General features: G+C 48.7%; 1 protein-coding gene across 2 annotated transcripts in view; it reads left to right on the top strand.

The window, feature by feature from the left end:
• St3gal1 (ST3 beta-galactoside alpha-2,3-sialyltransferase 1) overlaps positions 1–11,256 on the top strand; it is a 68,057-nt gene extending 56,801 nt beyond the window's left edge. For both annotated transcript variants that reach the window (XM_032916347.1, XM_032916337.1), the window contains 6 exons: positions 308–1,169; positions 1,926–2,122; positions 3,146–3,325; positions 4,500–4,545; positions 5,881–6,000; positions 7,365–11,256. In XM_032916347.1, the coding sequence (XP_032772238.1) occupies positions 864–1,169; positions 1,926–2,122; positions 3,146–3,325; positions 4,500–4,545; positions 5,881–6,000; positions 7,365–7,538 (1,023 nt within the window). In that variant the 5' untranslated portion in view covers positions 308–863 and the 3' untranslated portion in view covers positions 7,539–11,256. The remainder of the gene's footprint in view (positions 1–307; positions 1,170–1,925; positions 2,123–3,145; positions 3,326–4,499; positions 4,546–5,880; positions 6,001–7,364) is intronic.
• The last annotated feature ends 10,967 nt before the right edge of the window (positions 11,257–22,223 follow it).

The raw sequence follows: 22,223 nt of genomic DNA, 5'->3' as shown, positions 1-22,223 counted from the left end.
ACCTTGAGGGAGAGGTCGGATTTACTTTGGTTCAGGACTTCAGGGTGAACTGCTTCAGGATATTAGGCAAAACATGGCTGCCTGAGCAACTTTGTCCACAGTGACAAGAGTAACGCACAGCAGTGACAAACTCAGGTGATGAGGAGGCAACATTCAGGCCTGAAGCAAGAAAAACTAACAAACATTATTAAACCCCCTGTAGCCCACAGAGAGCCCCTCAGGCTTGTGGCAGAAGTCTGGAGAAATAATTTTCATAACAAGGTCACCAAGTTTCATCTTTCTTTCTTTCTTTCTCCCTCCTGCACAGATGTTCGGCAACCCCTGCGCCTTCCGGGAGACATCCTGGAAGTCCCCATTCCCAGTGACAGCCTAGGAGACACAGCTCTAATTAAGAACTGTCCTCAGCCACACTTCCCAGAGGAAGGTGGCCAAGCAGTTTCACATCCTGGGCCAAGACCCTTTTCCAGATCATCCAGGGAGTCACCCAGGCTGAGGATTAACTAACTAAACTTAATCCCTTTTGAACTGGGGAGAACATCGCTCTTCCCAGGTTTCGCTAAAGCATCATCAAACCACATTCTTGACTTTGCTTGGGATGCAGAAGACGTAGACCACGCTGTTCACCAATAAGGCCAAGACTGCATCGCACAGACTCTCCTCATGCGCCACCCAGGGACGTCCAGAACACAGTCCTAGATGTGTCTCCGACAGGCTGAAGTTTGCCCTAGCTGCATCTGAGACCTCCCTGCAGATTCCCTTCCCTGCCGCCTGCTCCTGTGTCTCTGAGATTTCTGCTCAACTATAGGAGGGATCTCCTCTCTTCCACCCTCCCGTCAACACAGAGGTCCCAGCAAAGGGTGGAGATGGTGAACATGAGGAAGAGGACCCTCAAGTACCTCACCTTCTTCGTGCTCTTCATCTTCCTCACTTCCTTTGTCCTGAACTACTCCAACTCGGGAGTGCCCAGTGCCTGGTTCCCCAAGCAGATGGTCCTGGAGTTCTCAGAGAACTTCCGCAAGTTTATCAAGTCACAGCCGTGCACCTGCAGACACTGCATCAGCCAGGGCAAAGTCTCATATTGGTTTGACCAGCGCTTCAACAAGACCATGCAGCCACTGCTGACAGCCCACAATGCTCTGATGGAGGAGGACACATATCGGTGGTGGCTGGTGAGGAAAATAGGGTCTGGGAGCAGGGTTGGGGGAAGTCATGGGGACCCGCCAAGCATCTGGCAGTATTCAACATATCTTTTTCCCCCCACCATCCCTTCACTCAGCAACTGTTGGTCTATTAGGTATACATCTGAGAAAAACCCTACTGTTTTTCCTTCCTGTGGCTTCCATCACAAATCACCATGGACCTGGTGGCTTAAGGCATCAGTGGTGGTCACAGGTCACCATCCTGGAGGCCAAGATTCTTCCCCTAATGCCTCTTTCCCACTACTGCTACAGCTGCTGCTGACAATTTGTGGCAGCTCTTGACCCATAGATGTAGCACCCAGTCTCTGCCCCCACATTCCCTGTGTCTCTGGTATCCTTTCCTGGGAAGGGTGTGTGGCCTTGGTTCTAGGCACCATGAATCCAGGCTGGTCTCACCCGCCAGCAATAGCAACACTAGATCTTAGCAGGAGGTGCGAATGTGGGATTCAATAAATACAGTGGTCCTCGGTGTCTAGGGATTGGCCTCAGCCCCTTCCTACATGCCCAAAGGTCAGTTAAAGTCTCGATCTCACATAGACATGGTGTCCAGGGAGTACCTGTAGAATGGATAAATGAGTTTCCTTCCTGTCTTTTGTCCTGGGATGGGGGTAGCAGTTGCTTGTGCCTTCACTCTTAGTAGTAGCTGGGTTTGGTGGCCGGGGAGCCATCCTCCTCAGCCAGAGGCAGTGGAGCCAAGCTGGCCATTCCCTCTGTTCTCTGCCCCAGAGGCTCCAACGGGAGAGGAAACCCAACAACCTGAGCGACACCGTCAAGGAACTGTTTCGCCTGGTACCTGGGAATGTGGACCCCATGTTGAACAAGAGGTTGGTGGGTTGCCGACGCTGTGCAGTTGTCGGAAACTCTGGTAACCTGAAAGACTCCTCGTATGGGCCTGAGATCGACAGCCACGACTTTGTGCTGAGGTGAGCAATGGACCCGAGTCCACAGTTCCTCAGAGATGTGTAAAACACCTTGGCTTAGCTCAGAATGCCAAGGTTCCAGGCGTGTGGCCCTAGTACTGACTGACCTCTGGGACTTAGTTCCTTCTTCTCTCCCTAGCAAGTTTTTGCTAGAGATTTCCAATGGTCTGGGGACTTGATACCTACCATCTATTGAGTAGCAAAACTGATTTGAAGTCTTGGTTTCTATGATTCAGATCTACCCACAGCGTTCAATCTAGACCCTGAACCCGAAGCTTTTAATACTCTGATTCCTCTGTCCCCAAGTGGAATTGATATCTCAGGAAAAAACTCCATACAACCCTTGAGTTTATCATAATCCATACTCAGAATTATTCTCGGACAGAGAGCATAATTAGAGGTGGGACTCAGTATCCCCCAGGTACCTTCTAGAACCTAGAACAACCTTATTTCTTTGTCTTTGGCCTCAAGTCCATAGGCCCCTTTCCTAGCTCTCAGTGGGCCTACTATCCTGTGAGAATGGCCATGATGAGAGACAGAGTCAGGCTCAGGGTCAGGTAGACCTGCGTTCAAAGCTATCGTTTGGTAGACAGCTTATCTGAGCTCTGGATAACAAAAAAGGCGCACCTACTAGGTATAATTACCCAGGACACAGTTGGTCAATGGTAGGAGGGCAAGACCCACCCAACTCGCTTTTATAAATAAATATATAAGTGCCTTGCCCTCTGTTATGCTGAACTAGGGATGGAATTTGGATGTGCACAGGAGACAGGCTGTCTTCCTCTGACCTAGTTGTTTCCCACACCTCAGGCTGGTCTTGAACTTATGACCCTTTAGGCTCAGCCTCCCAAGTAGCTGGGATTTCAGATCTGATCTGCGAGACCTGTCTGGCCTGTATCTACAAGGTTCCCATTGTACATGTGGAGAAACTGAAGCCTAGGAAACAAGGGACTCACCTGCTGTTACCACACAGGTGACTCCAATTCTAGCATCCTTACCACATACCCAATTTTTCTCTCCTCCCAGGATGAACAGGGCACCCACAGTGGGCTTTGAGGCAGATGTTGGGAGCAGGACCACCCACCATCTTGTGTATCCTGAGAGCTTCCGGGAGCTGGGAGAGAATGTCAACATGGTCCTGGTCCCCTTCAAGATCACCGACCTGCAATGGGTGATCAGTGCCACCACCACAGGCACCATCACTCAGTGAGTTTCTCTAATGTCTGCCCTGTGTCCATCTGTCTCCTACCTACCACATCACACTCCTGCTGGGCTGTCCCATAGAATTCCTCTTCCCCATGCCTCCTGGCACATATGTGCAAGCCCTACCTGACTGGTTCCCCCTCACCTCCTACCTAGCATTGTTATGCTGAACTTTGTGTTATAGTTTGCATCTCTCCAACTCTCTGGAATCTCTTAGATAAACCACAGAAAAGGACTCAGCATATGGTAGCTCCGTGCTGATCCTCAGTGCTGGGAGCCCCTTTGCTCCAGCATAGACTGCAGCACAGAACAGGCAAGTGCTGCTGAGCGCATACTTTGTGGATAAGTCAATGATTGGCTCTCTGATGGTAAGTGTTGCCATCTGCTCCCCAGGCATGGCGCCTATCACTTGAAATTCAGCATCTCATTTGGCCCTCCCAGCAGTGCTTCTCATTAGCTCTGACCTCCAGGGAGCAACTGTGGCTGGGCCAAACCACTTGCCCAACACTGAACTGGACCCAGAGCCCATGCAACCATCTGGGTCTAATTCCTCGGTCCCTGACTTTTCTCAAAGGGGAGTGGCTCCATTTCCAGATGTCCACATAACTCCTAGTCCTAGTCCTGGTCTCCCAGGAGCAGGACCAGAGTCAAGAACTTCGGGTTCCAAGAATTCCATGCCTCCAGGGTACAGAGTGTGAGGGAAGGGCTCAGCAAGAGGTTGGGCCAGGCGGCTGACTCAAGGTGCTCCCCTGATACTCTACCACATGGAGAGCCTAGATTGCACTAGTTAGATTCCGTGTGGTAGTGGATTTTAAACCTTGATGCTGCAAGCCTGTGTCTGCTTGCATGAGTCAGTGACAGCCATAGGTCACCCCTGTCAGTTCTTCAGCATTAGCCTGAGCCCACTAATGAGCACAGATGTTCTGACTCTCTAAAATGGAGATAAATATCCCCAGACCTCTGAAAGGCTGTGCTTATAGCAAGTCTCCATTCTGGCCCATCTAGCCACAGAATATTCTCAAACCAGCCTGGGTCACCTCCAGGTTCCCCTTTGAGCTGCTGCAGAAGGAGCTGTGCTGGGGCAGGAAGCTGGCTTCTGGGAACCTAAGCCTTCCGACCCATACCCCTCTGGCTATGTCACTCTCCATGTTAAATACCTCCTCTTTTCCATCTGCAGCACCTACGTCCCTGTGCCTCCGAAGATCAAAGTGAAACAAGAGAAGGTACGAGGCAGCTTTCGACCCTCTTACTCTCCCATGATTTCTTTTCCAAGGTTTGGTGCTGTGACATTTCACTGGGCTACACAGAGTGCCCAGGCCCTGGCCTAGTGCAGTTGCTGGCACCTATGAAGCTTCACTGCTAAGTACAGGCCTTTAAAGTGCATCTCCAAACATCAGTACCAACTGGGAACTTACCACAGACATGACCCTCCAGGAATACCCAAACCTATCACAGCCAACCCAGGGTAGCACCCAGCTGTCCACATCTCCCAAGCCCTTGGAGGGCATGAGCAATAGAGGCTTTGCTTCGGTGTTTTTCTTTTGAGTTGTTCCTGGGAGCTTCTCAAAGCCATATTCACCTTTCTCTCCTTACCCTGCCCTTTCCAGTGGGTTCTTGTACTGCATGGGTCCAGTCCTGGGCAAAAAGCAGAACATGTGTGCAAAACCCAGCACACTGAACCTTTGCATGCACTGTCATGCTTGAGGAGGCTCAGAGAGGGCCAGTAACTTTCCCAGGGACATAGCCTACCTCCATCATGCTAAGACTACATGAAGTCCCACTGTGCCTGCGACATGCTGTCCTTGGCCTTGGACACCACAGTCCCAGAAAGAAGTCATAGGCATCTTATAGGGTGGGTCTCTCTGCTATGACCCTAATATCCTGAAGCAAGGCTGAGAAATGGAGGGACCTCCAGAGGCCTGTAAATCTGTCATTTCAGCCCTTCCCTAAGGAACAATATAAGGCCACTAAACCCTTTGCTGCTCCCAAGGTCCCCTTCACTGTCCCCAAGGCAGCCACAGGGGACAAGGCCAAGGCAATGCCTGTCACAGGGAGACCTCCCTGGATGTGAACATGCTGCTTAGCCTCTCTGAACCTTAGTGTCTTCATTAGCAGGAGAGGAAAGCCTTGCATATAGTTTGCCTTAGGTCAACGATTCCAGCCAGTGCCAGGCAGAACAGGTAGCACATACATATGTTTTTAATGCAGTGTGACACTGTCATGATCCCTTCCACTGCTTCCTGAAACACTTCTGGAGTCTTGGGTCACACTCCCTATCTCCATAGTATTTTTATTTCAGTACCACTGTCCTAGTCAAGGCTTCCTCCAGTGCTATGAAGCACTTCTGTGCTAACTCTTGCCTGTGGCCCACATCACTCTGCAGCCCTCCCTCTCAGTGATGCAGGATGTCTATAGTGTCCCTAGCACTAAGTCCATAAATGCAAAGATGTTTGTCAGAGTCCTACATGACCATGTACTCATGACTTCGGCAGTATGGCACCTACTAGATGCTTTGTGTCTTTTGCTGACTGTACTCACCCAGTCCATTCTCCCTGCAGATCCTGATCTACCACCCAGCCTTCATCAAGTATGTCTTTGACAACTGGCTTCAGGGCCATGGGCGGTATCCATCGACTGGCATCCTCTCGATCATCTTCTCCATTCATATCTGTGATGAGGTATGCTACTCCACCTTCCTGCAAGTTGCAGGATCAAGGGCTATCACCCCATGTTTCCAGGGGAGTCCAGGGTAAGGGAGAGGGAAGAAGACAGTTTCCAACCACATCTCTTCATGGGTCCCTGATACTTGTCTCACCAGGCATGTGTAAGAGGGTCAACAGTATGATATTCTCAAGAGTGGGATTCCAGACTCAGTCCAGTGAAGGTGGCTAGGCTCTGACTCAGCTCAAAAGGAAAAAGCAGGTTCTAAACGGCTTAGACAGGGAGAATTACAAAGGCCATAGTTACCAGCCTCAGCTTGCTTGTTAAGAGTCCCCTAGGGATCTACACCCTGACCCACACACTTTGCCAGCACTGCTAGGAAGCCAACCAGGCCTATGGGGCTCCCACTACCCACCAACTATGAGAACCGGAGTGGAACTTCAAAGACATTGCTCCCATCTCTTATCTCCAGTCCTACCCAGAGATCTCTGCTCTAAGTTAGGCCTGTGCTGAGAAACTGAATGCCATTGAACTTCGCTGTCCCAGCTCTGTTGTACACACCCCTGTCTAGCTCCAGTCTATCCTCCACCCTGCAGATAGATGCTATGCCCTTCATTGAATGCTCATCAGAGTGATTCCGTACTCGTCCACTACCTATTCACTAGCTAAGACCCAACTCAATTGTCCCCTCTTGGAAAGAACCTCCTATCACCTTGGGCCTGTGGCCTCTCCTCGGTGCCCTGGGAACCTGAATTTAACCCTTGCCTCTCTAAGGGACATTCTGTTCATGAATTCCATAAGTTGGAAGAGTTGAGCTTTGATGGGTGTGTCCCTGATGTCCCCAGTACCTGCTAGGTGGCAACTAAAGAGAGTAGGCCTGCTTGCCTTTTGACATGTCAGCCCAATGTGAGGTGCACAATAAGTAGCCATTTGTGTTTGTCATGTGTCCAGCCTCAGATGTTGGCCTCAGAAGGAAGGGTTTAGAACCTGTCACCTACCTTCTCTGGTCATGCCTCTTGGCCTCCTTTCCAGATGAGGAAGTATAGTTCTGAAACGATCTGATATGTCAAGAGTCAGCTTGGATGAGAGACGATTTGCCTGCCTCCCAAGCCCTTTTCCCTACCTTTTCTCCAAGACTCCTTAGGGCTCTAGGCCCTGCCCACCTCAGGACTACCCACATGAAGTCACCCCAAAGTGCCTTTGGGCTAGAATGGGACTCGAGCCTTCCTTGGCTTGACTTGGCATTTGAAGAAAGTTGTTTCTGTGAATCATTAATGTTTAACATAAAATTCCAGGGACAAACACAGGCTACCTTTCCTACTTCCCCCACCCCACTATCATGGTCTTGCTATCTGGATCTCACCTTGGCTTTTCCCCACAGGTGGACTTATATGGCTTTGGGGCAGACAGCAAAGGAAATTGGCACCATTACTGGGAGAACAACCCATCAGCAGGTGCATTCCGAAAGACGGGGGTTCATGATGGCGACTTCGAGTACAATGTCACAACTACCCTGGCAGCCATCAACAAAATCCGCATCTTCAAGGGGAGATGATGCTGCAACCCAGTAAGGATGGACACAACATATCACACCTCTCAACTTGCAGCCCCAGCATCTCCCTGGAGCCACTGTGTTCCAGAAGTTCCCAGGGCTGAACTCGGGGTGTTTCCAGGCTTTCTGGCAGCCTCTTGCACCCTCATTTTGGTATCATCTACATAGCAAAGTTGTTCAACTCTCCCAGGATACAGAGCAGGTCTCAGGCTCCACAGTAGGAGCACTTCCCCACTGCAGTCCCCTAACTGGGAAAAAGTGAGCAGGTACCAAGAAAGGCCTAGCCTCCAAACAACAACAGTTATTTTGGCTTCTGGGTTGGATTGGAGGGTAGAGATGGGGAAAACAAAATCCTGAAGGTTCTTGTGTTCAAAAGAGTGAACATTTCCGGGAAGAAATTTAGAGGCTACCACTGAACTGTGGGCCTCATGCTCAACTCAGACTCTGGCTAGGGATGTTTGGGACAGTCATCTGCAGAGCAGAGCCACACTAGGTTACACCAGCAGAGGAGCAAGATGCCGTTCTCCTTTGCATGAAGCCTCGCCTGTCTCTTGATATGACATCCGCATTGTCCCTTTCTTCAAAAAGGTCACTGATGATGGCTAGGCAAAGCTTCTGTCTCTAGAGTTCTTCCATGGAAACCAGGCCATGTAATGCTGACAGCAGTGAAACCCTCGTCACCATTCTGTGATCCCCCATCTGTAGTGATACTGATGGCCAGAGCAGGTCTGACTACTTCCACGTGCCTTTGAACTTGAGAAGAAAAAAAAAAATGCATGCATTGGCTGACATGAAACAAAATCCCCAACTGGAGAAAGGGGACCTCCACCAGCACCCCGCTTTGCTGCATAGCTCAAAATCTTTTCAGATGACACTCTGTACCACGCAGAGTATGCCAGGATTGGGATGGGTGTTCACTTCTTCAGACTGCTGGGTTCAGGATCACTAACTACCAGCATTCTTCCCCGGGTCCTGAACACTGAGCCAAGTCCCTAGCAGCCACCTTCCTGGACTCGTTTGGGGTCGCACTGGGGACATTCTAGGACTACAATTGAAATGCATGTACCTCTTTTCCAGAGTTCTGTCTGTTCTTCCTCCTTCCTCTACAGAAATCCTGATTATTTATTGATTTGTTAATTCAGCTGACCCTGTGCATACTCTTCCCCACAGCTGCCCACAGTGTGTTTTGTTGCTTTGCCTGTGTCATGTGAGAGCAGGAGCTTGAAGGGAGAACACCCAAATGTACGTGTTGAGACATCTGGACTCGGGGCTTGCTGGTGGGCAGATCCTGTGGCGCTGACAATCCTTGGTAGAATCCGTGTCACCTCCCTTTCTAGTACAAGTGACGCTTTCTTCCTCACTGCAGAAGGGAGGACAGTAGGCACTTGGAGATAACTGTCTCCTCCGTACAGATATTCAGGAAGAGAAACCTGTTTCTGTTGAAAAATATTCCCTAAAGACCCCAACAACTTCATCAAGGCAGGTAATGAGAGAGGTGTCTTGAAGGTTTGGGGTGATCTCCCCTTGCTCAGGTTCCTCTCTGCAAGTAAGAGCCCAGGGACCCCACTCAACCTTAGGCCATTCACAGGCATCACCAAAGAGCAGACACCAAGATTGCCATTTTCTAGGAGTCTGTCCTGTGAGTGGCTTTGGCATTGCTTTTGTTTAATTTTCAGCGACTCAGAATTCAGGCTTTTAATGAGGGAGCAATATGGCTTCACTTTTAAAATCTCTCTGACCTAAAATCCTTGGCTGAAGAGGCTGGACTCCTGCGTGGTCCTTGCAGTGGAGGGGCCTCCTCAAAGGTCCCAGTTTGAGGAACTCAGCAGATGTTTGTGGGTCAGCAGGTCAGTCCCTAAGACAAATCAAAAGTAGTGGACATTGGCCTAGGGGGTGACAGTTCAGGTGTAGCTGGGTTCTACTATATGAGAGCAAGTGCCTGCATCGGGAGTGTAGCCATTTCTAGCTGAGGGCTGCTGCTCGGAAGCTCTTCTGTCTCTGTTGGCTCCTCCCACTCCTCTTCCCAACCCCCACTGGGGCCTCCTGCCTCCCTACCTCCCTGCCTTCCTCTCTCCCTCCCTCCTTCTGTTCCTCCTCCAGCCAAGGAGCCAATGGTTCTCTGTCCCATAATCCTCATCCTTCCCCTGTGTTTCACTGGCTTAGTAGTGGGCGCTTAACTGAATAAAATACAGTCAGTTGTGGCCAGAATTAAGTGCAGCAATTAGTTTAACGTAACCGGAGCTTTCCTTGGGTGTGGGAGGCTGAGTACAGGAAGAGCCTTCCCCAAAGAGACTGGGCTGGCTGACAGAAAAGCTGGTCCTGGGCACCAGGCAGAGAGCAAAGAGCTGGCTTCCAGTGCAGGAATCTACTAAATCTAAGGGAAATGGGGTGTGTGGGTTCTCATCAGCACCCAAGACTACTAATCTGAAGTGAACCAGGAGGCTGGTGTTTCTTGCACTGGTTGCAATCTTCCACTCCTCTCAGCCTCTGTTAGGGGAGAGAGAATCAGATCTGTAGCCTTTGGTTCCTGGACGTGACAAGCCGAAGAGGAAAGTCTTGATTTCAATGTCTTTAGGATGGCTTTTGGGCATCAGACATCATCCAATAAGCCATGTGGGTGTGGTTAGTGGAACACACCCCAAAACAGTGTAGAATGGGGAGGCCACCAGCCACTATCTAGGAGCTTGACGATCTGAAGGTCTAGAGACCAAAGGAGGGAGGATACAGTTGGTGTTGCAGTCTCCGCTGTGGCCACACGGGTCTGCTAGAGACCCATCACACTTCCTGGGAATGTGGCCTCCCTGTCAGAGGTGGGAAGGCTTCACCTGTGCTTCTCAAAGTGGGCCTTCCCTCCCAACATGCAGGGTGGGGGAGGCCCAGAGGATAGAGTGACAGCTGTATGCCCTCAGGACCTGGCAGCTGGAGCCGCAGGTGCCATCATAGTCAGGTGAGAAAGATTGGCTCCTAGGCAGCTCAGCCACCAAGGCCTGACTAGCCAATTTTCAGATAAGATCAGCTCTCCTCTTTGTCACCCTCTCCTGTGCCCCAGGTGTTACCTAATACCTGGAAAAGGCAGGCATGGTGAAGAAAGCAAGCAGAGACCAGCAGAGCAGTGCCCCTAAGCCTTCTGCCTCAGAATATAGTAAATGCATCATCAGCCAGGCTAGGCCTGGAGCCTGCTTCTCCCTGCTGAACCCCATCCTTACCTCCCTAACCCCTCTGCTCATTTAGCTTGTTCCTTGACTCTTCCTGCCCAGAGTCTGCTCCATGGCAACAGCTTTAACCCTTTCTCCAGAGCCTAATCCGGATCTTGCACACCCTACTGGGTGAACATGGGTAACTCCTGCCTCCACCGCCGACCCTTGCACAATCACTTTAACTATTTCCCAAGAGCCTGATCAAACCACCCTAGTAGGTAGATGTGGGTCCCTCCTGCACCTCCAGGCACAATCAGTTTAGCCATTTCCCAAGTCTCCTTCAGAGCCAAAGTTTTCCAAGCACTTTCTGCCCAAAAGCTTTTCCTTCCTTGCCTCCTGTGGCCCAGCATTGCCCATTTAAACTTTGCTTTCTCCTGCCCACATCTTGTCATCCTCCTGATTGGTCTGAACGCATTTCCAATGATGTTAGCAAATCTGCCTTTCTCAGCCACTGCTGTTTTATTTATTGTTGAATATTTACAATGATTTGAATCAAAGTAAATAAAAAGAGTTATTTTATTGTTTGGGTGTGTTCAGAGTTCTGCTTGGGTGCAGTTTCTCTTTGAGGGTTCTGTTGGGTCCTGAAATGGCTGGATGCATCGTCTTCTAGGGTCTCCTGGGATGTTGCCCTCCCCATTGGAAGGGGGCTCAGGAGACAGTGTGGAGCCATTCCCTGCGGTGTGACTGTTGTGAGTTTCCTAACCTCCATGAACCTCTGCTCTTGTCCATCACGTGGACTTGACTTTGCTAATCTTCAGAGGAGCCTGAGATCAAAACAAAGCATCCCAGGAGGCCCAACTGGATACAGGGCCTGTGACTCCAATGTTTGCTTAGCTGAGGTCCAGTGTACACAGAGGAGATAGCCACACCCTGGGAGGAACACAGGCCAGGTCTGAATGACAGAAGCATTCTTACTTGAATTTTTAAAGAAATATTTCCAAAGCCTTAGAATGGAACTTGGCCATGTGAACCTGGTATGTGCCTGTGATCCTTTCCTCACGATTGGTACAGCACTTTACAGTTTATATGCCACCTCGCTTGCTTGCCCTTGCTGGTCCAAGACAACATGTACAGATGTGGCCCTAAAGCCAGGCAGTGTGAGGGCTACTTCCTGGCTGGGTGAGCCTGACCAGGTTGCTGAGTGTCCTGTGCCTGACCTCCATGGTAAATTTGGTAAATTTAGTGACACACCCATTAATTATTATTAATTTATTATTATGTTATTATTAATTTACTATTATTAATTCACATGCATTAAGCACTGAGTTAGCACAGGTAACAGGCTTAGCAAAGAACCCAGCACTGGGCAGAGGCACTTCAGAGGAAAGGTAGCCAGTCTCCAGCCCTGTCTGACTTCACCCTCACTCCCTGTCTCCATCCCTGCCTCCTATCCTCAGTGACGGGCTTCACCATGCATCCTCTCTGTGCAGCTCATTCATCTCTAGACTTCCCTTTCTTCTATCACATCTGTTTCTTCACCATAGGTCAGGCGCGTTCATTTTCAAAGCACACAGAATATACATCCGAACTGCAAACACATAACACACTACACATACACAGTGTACACAGATACAATACATACTACATATATACCTATGTCTATGTGTATATATATAAAACATACATATACATATAACATATCACACATATACACATACACTCAATCAACACAGATCTCACACATAAAAAACATAAACACACATCCTAACACAATATGCACTCTACACATATACAGTACACCAAAACCAACACACACACACACACACACACACACACACACACACACACACACACACACACACACACCCCAGACCCAGTTCCCTTATACCGGCTTATGGTTTCAGTCGCACAATGGACAAGCAGCCACATGGTGGCAGTATGCTATAGTCAGTCCCTGAGGAACCATGCCTGCCTGCCTTCCTTTGTCCCCTGTATGTCTCCTCCTGCCCTGTCTCAGACCTGAGTTCCTGGAATGTACATTAGCCAAAAAAGCAGTAAGAATGTAAAGACATTTCCTGGCACTTCTTGCCTATAGTGGCTTTTAGCAGCAGCCAGTCCTCGGGACATCCCATCTGACAACAGTGTCTGGGAGAATTCAGAGTCCTCCAGGCTGCTACTGTTTTTGATATAAGGTATTTCAGCATCAGTGGATTTTGAAATCAAAAAACTAGAGCAAGTCCCCTGATATGCATGGATAACTGTGTCCTCAGAGGCCATCCCTTACTAAGTAGTAGTGGACTTTAGAGGCCCAGCACCCCTGTACTAGGAGAGCTAAGGAGGAGCTGCTGGGGAGGGATTGCCCTCTGTTTCAGCCTCCTCACCACAGGTACCTCAGACGATGGGTTCAGACACTCCTACCACCATTGGAATTTCTCCTTACTTCCCTATCTCTCAGGTCCTGCACAGGGACTGTCCTGGGCCTGAACCAGAAAGTAAAGTGAATCCTCTTTCCACACACATTTCTAATCGTCCTAATTCTCAGTCACCTCACAGAAACTGGCTGATCCTGGTTCTCACATCTAGTATTTTGCAAACTTTCAGCTCCAGTACCTACAGAATAAGGTGTACACACACACACACACACACACACACACACACACACACACACACACACACACACACGAAACTAAATCAACACTTCAAATGGTCAAGATGAGAAAGAGGACTACCCATAGCTCCTTGCAATGCTAAGCATTATACTCTAGTCTCTAGCAGAGGAAAATATATATAGCCTCCACTGTTTGCTGGTTTAGCTTCTCCATCCCTTCAACTGGCCCTGAAGCAGGGTCGAGGATTTGTGTCTGAGTTGTTTGATCACAGGAGTGGAGCCTGGTCAGGCTGCAGTTTCTAAAGCCCTGAGTCTGGACCACAGTTGCTGACAGGTGAGAGAGTGATCTGAGGTGGGACAACTATACAAAAAATAGAAGAAAGAGCTAGAGAGGCCACCAGTCCCCAGGGATGTACATGAATGCAGTGGCACATGGAGGACAACTGTACACATCGACCCACCTGCAGTTCACCAGCACAAGGGAACATAGACACCCAGGTGGTGGCGTCAGGCCAAGTGGCTCGGTCCATTATAGCACAGAGAAAGCACCAGAAATTCACATGTGTGAAAGCGATGGAGGAGTTCTTTTCTGGTTGGTGTCATTGGACAACAAAATGGATGAGAAAGTGCCAAAGGCCAGAACTGTGGGTCCCCCGGACACTGCAGGTGTGGTCCACAATTGGGGAGTCAAGCCATTTCTCTCAGGTCCTCATCAGCTCAGCACAGGTGTACTCCTGACCTGTGACAAACCTAAAACAAAAGATCTTGGTGTCTGCTTTGAGCTCTCAGGTCAAGGTTCCATGAATACTGTTGAAATGGAAAGTTCCATGGGCTTCTCAGCCGCAAACTCCTAGGCCCAGCCTCCTTTCATGGCCTCCTGGGCTGCCTCTGGACTTTGCCACAGTCTTCCTCCATACTTTCCAGCATCTGGACTAGCTTTGGGGAAGCATTGTCCCAAGCGAGGAGCTCAAGTTGATCTGGGTCTACACAGGGATGGAGGGCTTCTTCCCCCCAAGAGGAGACCTGGTTGGACCAGGGGTACCCATGGGTCCTGGGAGTCAGTGGTCAAAGCCTGCATCCAGAGATGGACTAAAAGTAAAAGGGATGCTGCAGTTTATGCCATGAGCACATCCAGGCTTAGTATCTGCTTCATCTAACACAAGATCATGGGGGACACTGCAGATGACTGTGGGCAAGAATGTGGGTTTGCCAGGAGAAAGTTGGGAGCCATGGTGACAGGCAGATAACCAGACAGCAGTCACACCCATAAAAACCAAGAAAGTACATTGCTTATGGCATCATATGCATTAATTTGATGAGGCATAGCACCTTGAGGAAGAGAGGCAGACTCAGGAAGACTTGAAGTGTGTCAGAGGGTGAAGCTAGCAAGCACATCAACAGTGAGCTCTGGGTCACTGTGTTCTGAACATTGATCATGGCATTTGGGACCTGGGGGACAAGGACTCTAGGTGGTGTTCCTAGCAGAAGAATCCTAGGCATGAGCCCTACACAATGGTTTAAGGCAGTAAACAGAACCAGCCCGGGGCTGCCCACGTCCTTCTGACTCCTGGCTTACAGCGCCAGCCAGAGTGTTCAGTGGTGGTGGCCACCAGAGGGTGCAACAGAGCCACGTTAGATCATGTCTGATTGAGTTTAGCTGATATGCAGAAGCATTTGAAAGCCACAGGAGAAAAGGCACACACCTGTGAACAAAGTCAGACTTTCAAAGGACTTTGCCTTAGACACCAGCAAGCGCAACACCTTTTTGATAAGATCGCTATCTCTGTCAGTCAATTGAGTAAACCAGTCAAGAAAACAGGTCTGGGCCCAGTAGGGGACAGCCCAAGTCCCCAGCCAGTGTGGACAAGATAATAAATGTCCTTGATGTCCCCCCTCCATGATTCACATGAAACCCAGGTTCATGGGGACCCCTGGACCTGAAACTTGGTCATTGCTGTCTATTATTTCTGAACCATATGCCTCTGAGGGAGCTTGATCTCTCTGAATCATGGTTTACTAATCTGTAAAGGATATTAAATGACATGGTAGGCATGAAGCAATGTGCCAGCGATTTTCTGAGATTTCCTATGTGCCTAACACTTATCATGTTCCTCCCCGAATTCTCCCAAGAGATGGAGATGGTAGTGGTGTTCACACAGAGTACCTATGACTGCAATGCTATTTGCCAGGGTCACCCTATTCATAACTCCACAGTCAAGAGCAAAGACCAGAGCTGATTATGGTATCTGTCAGGCTGGGACAGGCTAATGCTACAAAAAGAAATAAGCTTCAAGTTCCCCTAACGTAGAACAAGACTAGTTTCTCTTGGGGGCAGTTTTCAGGGTTTTGGGCTCTCCCTCATGTGGAGCCCCAGCCCGTCATGAAAGATATTGCCAACCTCACCTCCTTCAGCCCATAGCCGTCCAGGTCACTGCACAAGAAGCTGGAAATGGCTCATAAGCTCTCAAATGTCTCCAGTTAGATCAGATACCCACAACTTCCATGCTAGGTCCATTGACCAGTGGAGTTTCATTGCCCAACAACATCATAAATAAGAAAATAAATGGTGGGATAGAACTTCCAGAATCCTTGAGGGCAACAGGCCACCTCCCCAAAATCTTTCCTTGATGTCACAGATCCTGTCCTAGTCTTAGAGCCAGTTTGTGACAACTCAGCAGGTCTGCTTTGGTCAGCCTTGGGTTAAAGCTGATCAGAAGGCTTAGAAGATGCGAGCAGGAGGGGTGGGGTCATAGACAGACACCCCAGGGGACAAGAAGCCCAGCATCAGAGAATAGAGATCCAGGCAGCTCATCCCAGTTGCAGTCATGTGCTAACAAAGGCAGAGAGGACTTGATGGAGAACCCTGAATGGTACCTTAAACATGAGAGAGAATACAAGGGGAAGACCACAGATTGGCCAAAAATCCAAACTATGTCCATTTCTAGGGACTTCAAGGTGGCTGCTTCCATGTGCTTACTTCAACACTTTTGTACCTAAAGTACACACTGGGAGGCTTAAGCAAGATCGTTGTATCTTAAGGTTCCACCCAACCCTGTCATTCCACTCCCAGAGGTCCTGGAAAGGCAGAGACACTATATGTGATTTTCCTTCTGAATGCACAGCATCTAGGAAAGTACCAGGTTCCTAGTTGGCAGGTAAATCAGAATCATGTTGGTTGTCACACAATACTCTGTTTAGATAGGATGGATGTTAGCCTGTATTGAGAGCTAAAACATTCCAGCCAGGTGTCAGGCTGCACCTCACCTGCTTCTCACATGATTCAGGGCAGGCGTCCTCACTGACATACACATCTTACACAAATCTAGCATTCCAAGAGGTGAGCCATGAGACCCAGAGCCACACAGCTCAGATCAGCTCAGCAGCAGCAGACCTCAGTGCGAGTCAGGCACCCAGACTCTGAGCCTACACTGTCTGCCCCTCTCCTGCCATGGTACTGTGGAAAAGCTAAACAGAATCTGAAACTGTGTGGACCACCTCAACCAAACTCCCAGAGAACTGGGCTGAGCCTGGCACAAGATCATGCAAATGGTGACAACTGCTCTGCCCTCAAGGCCGGTGGACCTGATCTCTAAGTCTTGTTCAACACAGAGTCACCTTGGAGAGGAACCTTTGGGCTGGTACATCACCAGAGTGCCAGCCAGGCAGGGAAGGCTGAGGCTTCCAAGAAGTTCATTTTGCAAAAACAGACTGGGTTAGGGATGCTGAGGAGACTGTGTAGCTCACAGGCCAGATACACCAAACTGGATGTTGAAGGCATCATCCGACTTCACCAGAAGGTAGAGCCTTCCCACCTGAAGGGCCAGAAACCCTCTTGTACTTCCCATGGCTTGCCTCTATCCTTGTTTACATCCTTCTAGAACACCTTGCAGGTAGCCTCATATCCCAACATCACACTCATGTACCTAGACTGCCCAAGACCCTCCCCTTGTCCTACTTCTCACAAACTAGCAACACAGCTCTTGACCTGTGGAGACAAACTCTCCTCACATAGGACTCCATACTCTTCCTCCTTCTGAGATGTTTCCTAGCATGTTTATTCTCTTCAACTCCACAGATCCTAACCACACACTTCCTCTTCCTCTCTTTGCTGTCCCCGTTTGTCTGCGAGCCTCCATTACGGGAAGAGTGTACTCATATCTCAAAGTAGAGACCTGAGAAGTCTCACCCTGCCACCTCCTCCGCTCGCTTATCTAACATCAGCCCGGCCGTTCTGCTTCTAAAAGAGACATGGTTCATAACCACACTTTCCACAGTACTATTCCCTCAGCATGTGTTCAGGATATTTCTATCTCCCAGTCAGATAATATAAAACTCAACTCATCATCAATTCCTTTTACTGCTACCTGTCTTGCTGCTCACCCATCCATGCTGCATGCTGTGTACAGTTTAAAACCCAAGCCAGTGTACATCAGTCACCTGCTGCCACGGCTATACTACAACATAACCGTCTTCTCCTTGTTGACCAGGCTTCAGCTCACTTGCATTGGGCTTTTCTACACATGGGTTCCAGGATGTCTCTGCTTTCTCTCATATCTCTTGACCAGACACACATATGTGGAAGGCAGGAGAACTACAGACACAGACTTATTCTCACCCCATGCACTTTTAAAGATCTGGTTCCTATCATGTCCTCTAAAGCCCAATGAAAAACATCAAAAACAACCTCAGATTCTTCGATATCCCTCCTCTTAAATTTCCCTTTGCTATTAACAAAATGACAGGAATCATTTTGCCATTGAAATCAGCTCTCCAAACTGTGGAAGTTTCACATTCTTAGTTCCGTTACTGTCAGACACACCACCCTGAAGGAAACACCACAGCCCTGCAGAGACTGTGGTGTGGACAGGAACCCTGGGTAAAAACAACTCGGCAACCACATGAACATAGATGAGAGGATATTCTGTACCCCCAGAGAGCTGCTGCAGTTGTGTCATGTGGAGCGGAGAAGAGCCTTCCCCACTCAGACCTGCCTCAAGTATGGGCTTCTGAGCAGGGAAAGTGAGAACCCTCTATTTTGGGGCTGTCTTTTACATAGCAGTGTACCAAAAGAGATGGCTAAGGTTAAAGTTAAATGTGAGAAAGGACCCTTGTCCCACCATGAATCGGAGCAAGGCACACAGAAAATGGAGCTCTGTCCCCACTCCCTCAGTGCATCATGGTGACCATTCTAGCCCCATGCATAAACCTTCACTGTCTCACAACCATCCAAGGAAAAGCCAGAGCGAGTGCACTTCTGTGGGTGGGAATGTAAATCAGTCCAGTTACTGTGAAAACAATGTGCAGTCTTCAAAACAACTAAAAATAGAACTTCCGTGTGATCCAGTGCTTCCTATTCTGTGTATATCGTGAGGAAAAATGATGGCAGCATCCCTGCACCCTGTGTTCACCTCAACACCGTTCAGTCAGGAGATGGAATAAACATGGGTGTGCTCACATGTGAGTGGGTGAGGAAGCAGGAACACAGTATACAAGAGTTCAGTTCTGTCAGCCTCCAAAATATGTAGGAAATCCAGTCAGCTTGGCATGATGAACCTGAAGGGCGCTGTACACAATAAAATGAGTCAGGAGGACAGATCATGCATGAGCTCACCTAGGAATAGAATCTGATGAAGGCAAAACAGAAGCCGAGGATACAATGAGCGTTATTAGAAGTTGGAGAAGCACTGGGCAGATGCTAGTCAAAAGACAAAGTTTTATTTGAACAGGAGTTTAAATCCAAGAGATCCGATTTGTCATGTATTAAAACCACCATGTAATGTATCCTCAGACATTGCCAAGTGATTGCTTAAGCGAGGAATGGAGCCAGGTCAGGTCAGAGAGGAGAGTCCAGGTAGATAGAAAAGTCACAAGCAAAGGTTCCCTGCCACTCTGCTTCTGCTTCTTTGAAGGAAGAATGGCTAAATCTCCAGAATAAATAGAAAAACGGGTGACGATATTCAGATGTTTGCTAGCATCTGTCAAGTGTCCTAAATAAAGACCAGAGAGAGAGATGTGATAGAGATACCAGCAAATCTCTTCCTCTCTTCTGAATAATTCTTACTGGCATCTTATAAAGCGTGTGTATGTGCAGGTTTATGAATATGCTTACACATTAACCCGCATGTCTAGGAGGAGGGTCAGAAAAACACGCCAATGCCTCTGCTCGCATGTGCAGGCAAAGGGACAGCCTTAAGGTGTCAGTTCTCTCCTTCCACCACGAGATACATCAATTAAGCTCAGCTCGACAGGCTTGTAGCAAACACTTCTTCCCAGTAAACCATTCTTCCAGTCCCCCAAATAAAGCCTTTAAAAGATCTAACGATTGGGAGAAATAATATCCCCTTCAAAAGGTCCATTTCCCAGAATACATAAAGTGTCCTTACGACTTAATTTAAAAAAAAAAATCAAGCAATGCAGTTTAAAAGTAGAGAAAGTGGACTGAGGGGAGGGGATGGGATGGGATGGGATGGGTAAACTGCTCCTTGCCCAAGAGAATCCCAAGCTCAGATTCACAGAACATGTCTGATGAAGTAACTTGTGTCTCTCTACTCCTGCCCCCTCTACAGTGAAGCAGAAAGTGGAGATAGGAAAATTCTGACAAGTTTGCAAGCCAACTAGCCTGTCATCCACAGTGTGGTGGTGAACAGTAGGAGGTCTTGTCTCAAACAACATGGACGGTGAACGCCTACACTAGGGGGTTTTCGTCTGTCATGCTACATCCCCTGTGAAATAGGAGCCTCTACTCACAGCAACAATGCAGCACCACCACCACCATCATCACAGCCACCACCGCCACTGCCGCCACCACACGCACACTCACAAATAAAATACATAAATAAAAAGTGAAGGGGTTATTTGTGTAGATGATTCTCCAAAGGAGACATATAAATGAACAAATGTAAGATAAGATCCTCAAGAGCATTCACCACTAGGAGAAAGCAAACTCACAACGACCCCAAGGGAGATACTCCACACACAGCAGCCAACACGGTTGGAATCAGCACAGTGGAAAAGAAGCAGTGTTGATGAGAAGTGGGCAAGCTGGCACACCTGGGCCTTGCTGCCTGGAGGAAATGGCACTGCCGCTGAGGAAAATAGTTTGGCAGATCCTCAAAAAGTTAAGCCAAGGTAGCCCATGACCCAGCAATTCTGTTCCTAGATATGCATGGCAGATAGTTGCAAGCAGGTTTGCAAATACCCACACCCACAGAGCAATATTCCTGACAGGTGAAATGAGAGAGCAGCCCCCACCTTCATCCAGCAGCAGAGTGGACGGGGGAATGGCTGCTCCTTCCACACAGGGATATATGTTCCTCAGTCACAGAAGTTACTCAAGTCTCATGCTTCTGTGTGGACAACCACCAAAAGCACGGTGCTGAGGGACAGAAGCCTGATCAAGTTGCCTGTTCTATGAATCCTTACTGTCCACAGTCTGTCAATTCACACAAACCAAAGGCAGAACAAGGGTCGAAGACCCAGTTCAATTGGGAAAATGCCTACGTAGGCTGCACAAAGCTGTAGGTTGGAACTCCAACATGGTATAAGCCAGACATGGTAAAAACACCTATAACCAGGTGCTCGGCAAATGGAGGCAAGAGATTCAAGGCTACACAGCAAAGTCGAGGCCAGCCTGAACTACACGAGACTCTGTCTCCCAAAATGAGAAGACACAACAGTGGTTTGCAGGGGCTGAAGGTAAGGAGAGGTTAGACGTTGGGGGAAGGCTATGGTAAAGAGTTTCTGAATGGGTAGAGGCTTTTATTCTGAGTGGATGGTGGGAATTTGGTTTTTTTTTTTTACAACTAGGTAGAGGTGGCAATGATACATCACAAACGTACTAGGGCTGGGCAGGATTATATTTCCGAGTGCCTGATTGTGGGCTAAATTTTCAAAGCAATAAGGTAACAAATGATGGCATCTCAAACTTGTCTTCTGGTTTGATAAATGGCTCTCTTTCAGAGGCAGCATGCTACTCCTTCGCCAAGGGTGTGGAAAGGAAATAAGACCCTGGGAGGCTGACAAGTTTGTTGAGCTTCCCAGGGGCTTTGCAGGGATAGAAGGATTAGATACAGACTCCCTAGCTTCTCCTTACTAGAGGAGAACCTGGGGCTAACCATCAACATTTCTTGACCAGTGATGAGAGCTCAGAGGTACCTAGACATGAAGTCAAGGCCTGTGTTCTATGGTTTGGGATCCTTCTAAGTCCCAGCTGTGGTGCACAGGCTAAGCATTCTTTGCAGCAGACCCTAGGGATGGAAGAGGAGTAAAAGTCAGATCCAGGAACTCTGCAAAGAGAAGCTGAACCCTCCCACTGCCTGTTGGTCTGCAGAGGCTTTGTGTGAGCTTCTGACGAACTCAGAGGAACTCGTAGAAGTCTTCCAAAAATAGAGCTGAGATTGCATTGCACGTCCTGGAAATGGACTTCCTGGTGCACAAGCCAGCCTCCGTTTGTCAGCTGAACTCACTGGATAAAGGTGGAAAATATGATATGAAGCCATTTGGAGCCACTATGGTGTGGACAGCAGACACTTAGATGTCCTAACACACGTAGGCATTGTCAATGGCAGGTGTCCTAGAAAACTAGCACTGAACAAAATCCTCCTCCTGCCCACATGCCCAAGATTAAATCCAAGCTGTGGTAGGAAAAGCCACACAGCCTGCAGCACCAGTCCTTCAGCCAGCAGGACTAGTTGCCATGATTCTTAGGGACACGAAGGGCCTTTTGAATCTAAGGAACATCATTCTGGACTCTCCATTCTTAGTCACACTTGTCCCATCCCTTCAACATGACTTAAGAAAAATGCCCCTTCCCCCAAATTCTCATAATCATGTTTTTATTCTTTGTTTGCTCTGGGAGCCCTCCATGTACCTTCAGGGCCTAGTCCAAAGCCTGGCACCTAATTTCAGGAAGAGTTGGTTAAGTGGAGAAAGGCATCAGTTTTT

This window comes from Rattus rattus, chromosome 1, assembly GCF_011064425.1.
Source record: "Rattus rattus isolate New Zealand chromosome 1, Rrattus_CSIRO_v1, whole genome shotgun sequence".
NCBI lineage: Eukaryota > Metazoa > Chordata > Mammalia > Rodentia > Muridae > Rattus > Rattus rattus.
Note: the sequence above shows the minus strand (reverse complement) of the source record. Positions and strands in the feature narration are given on the sequence as shown.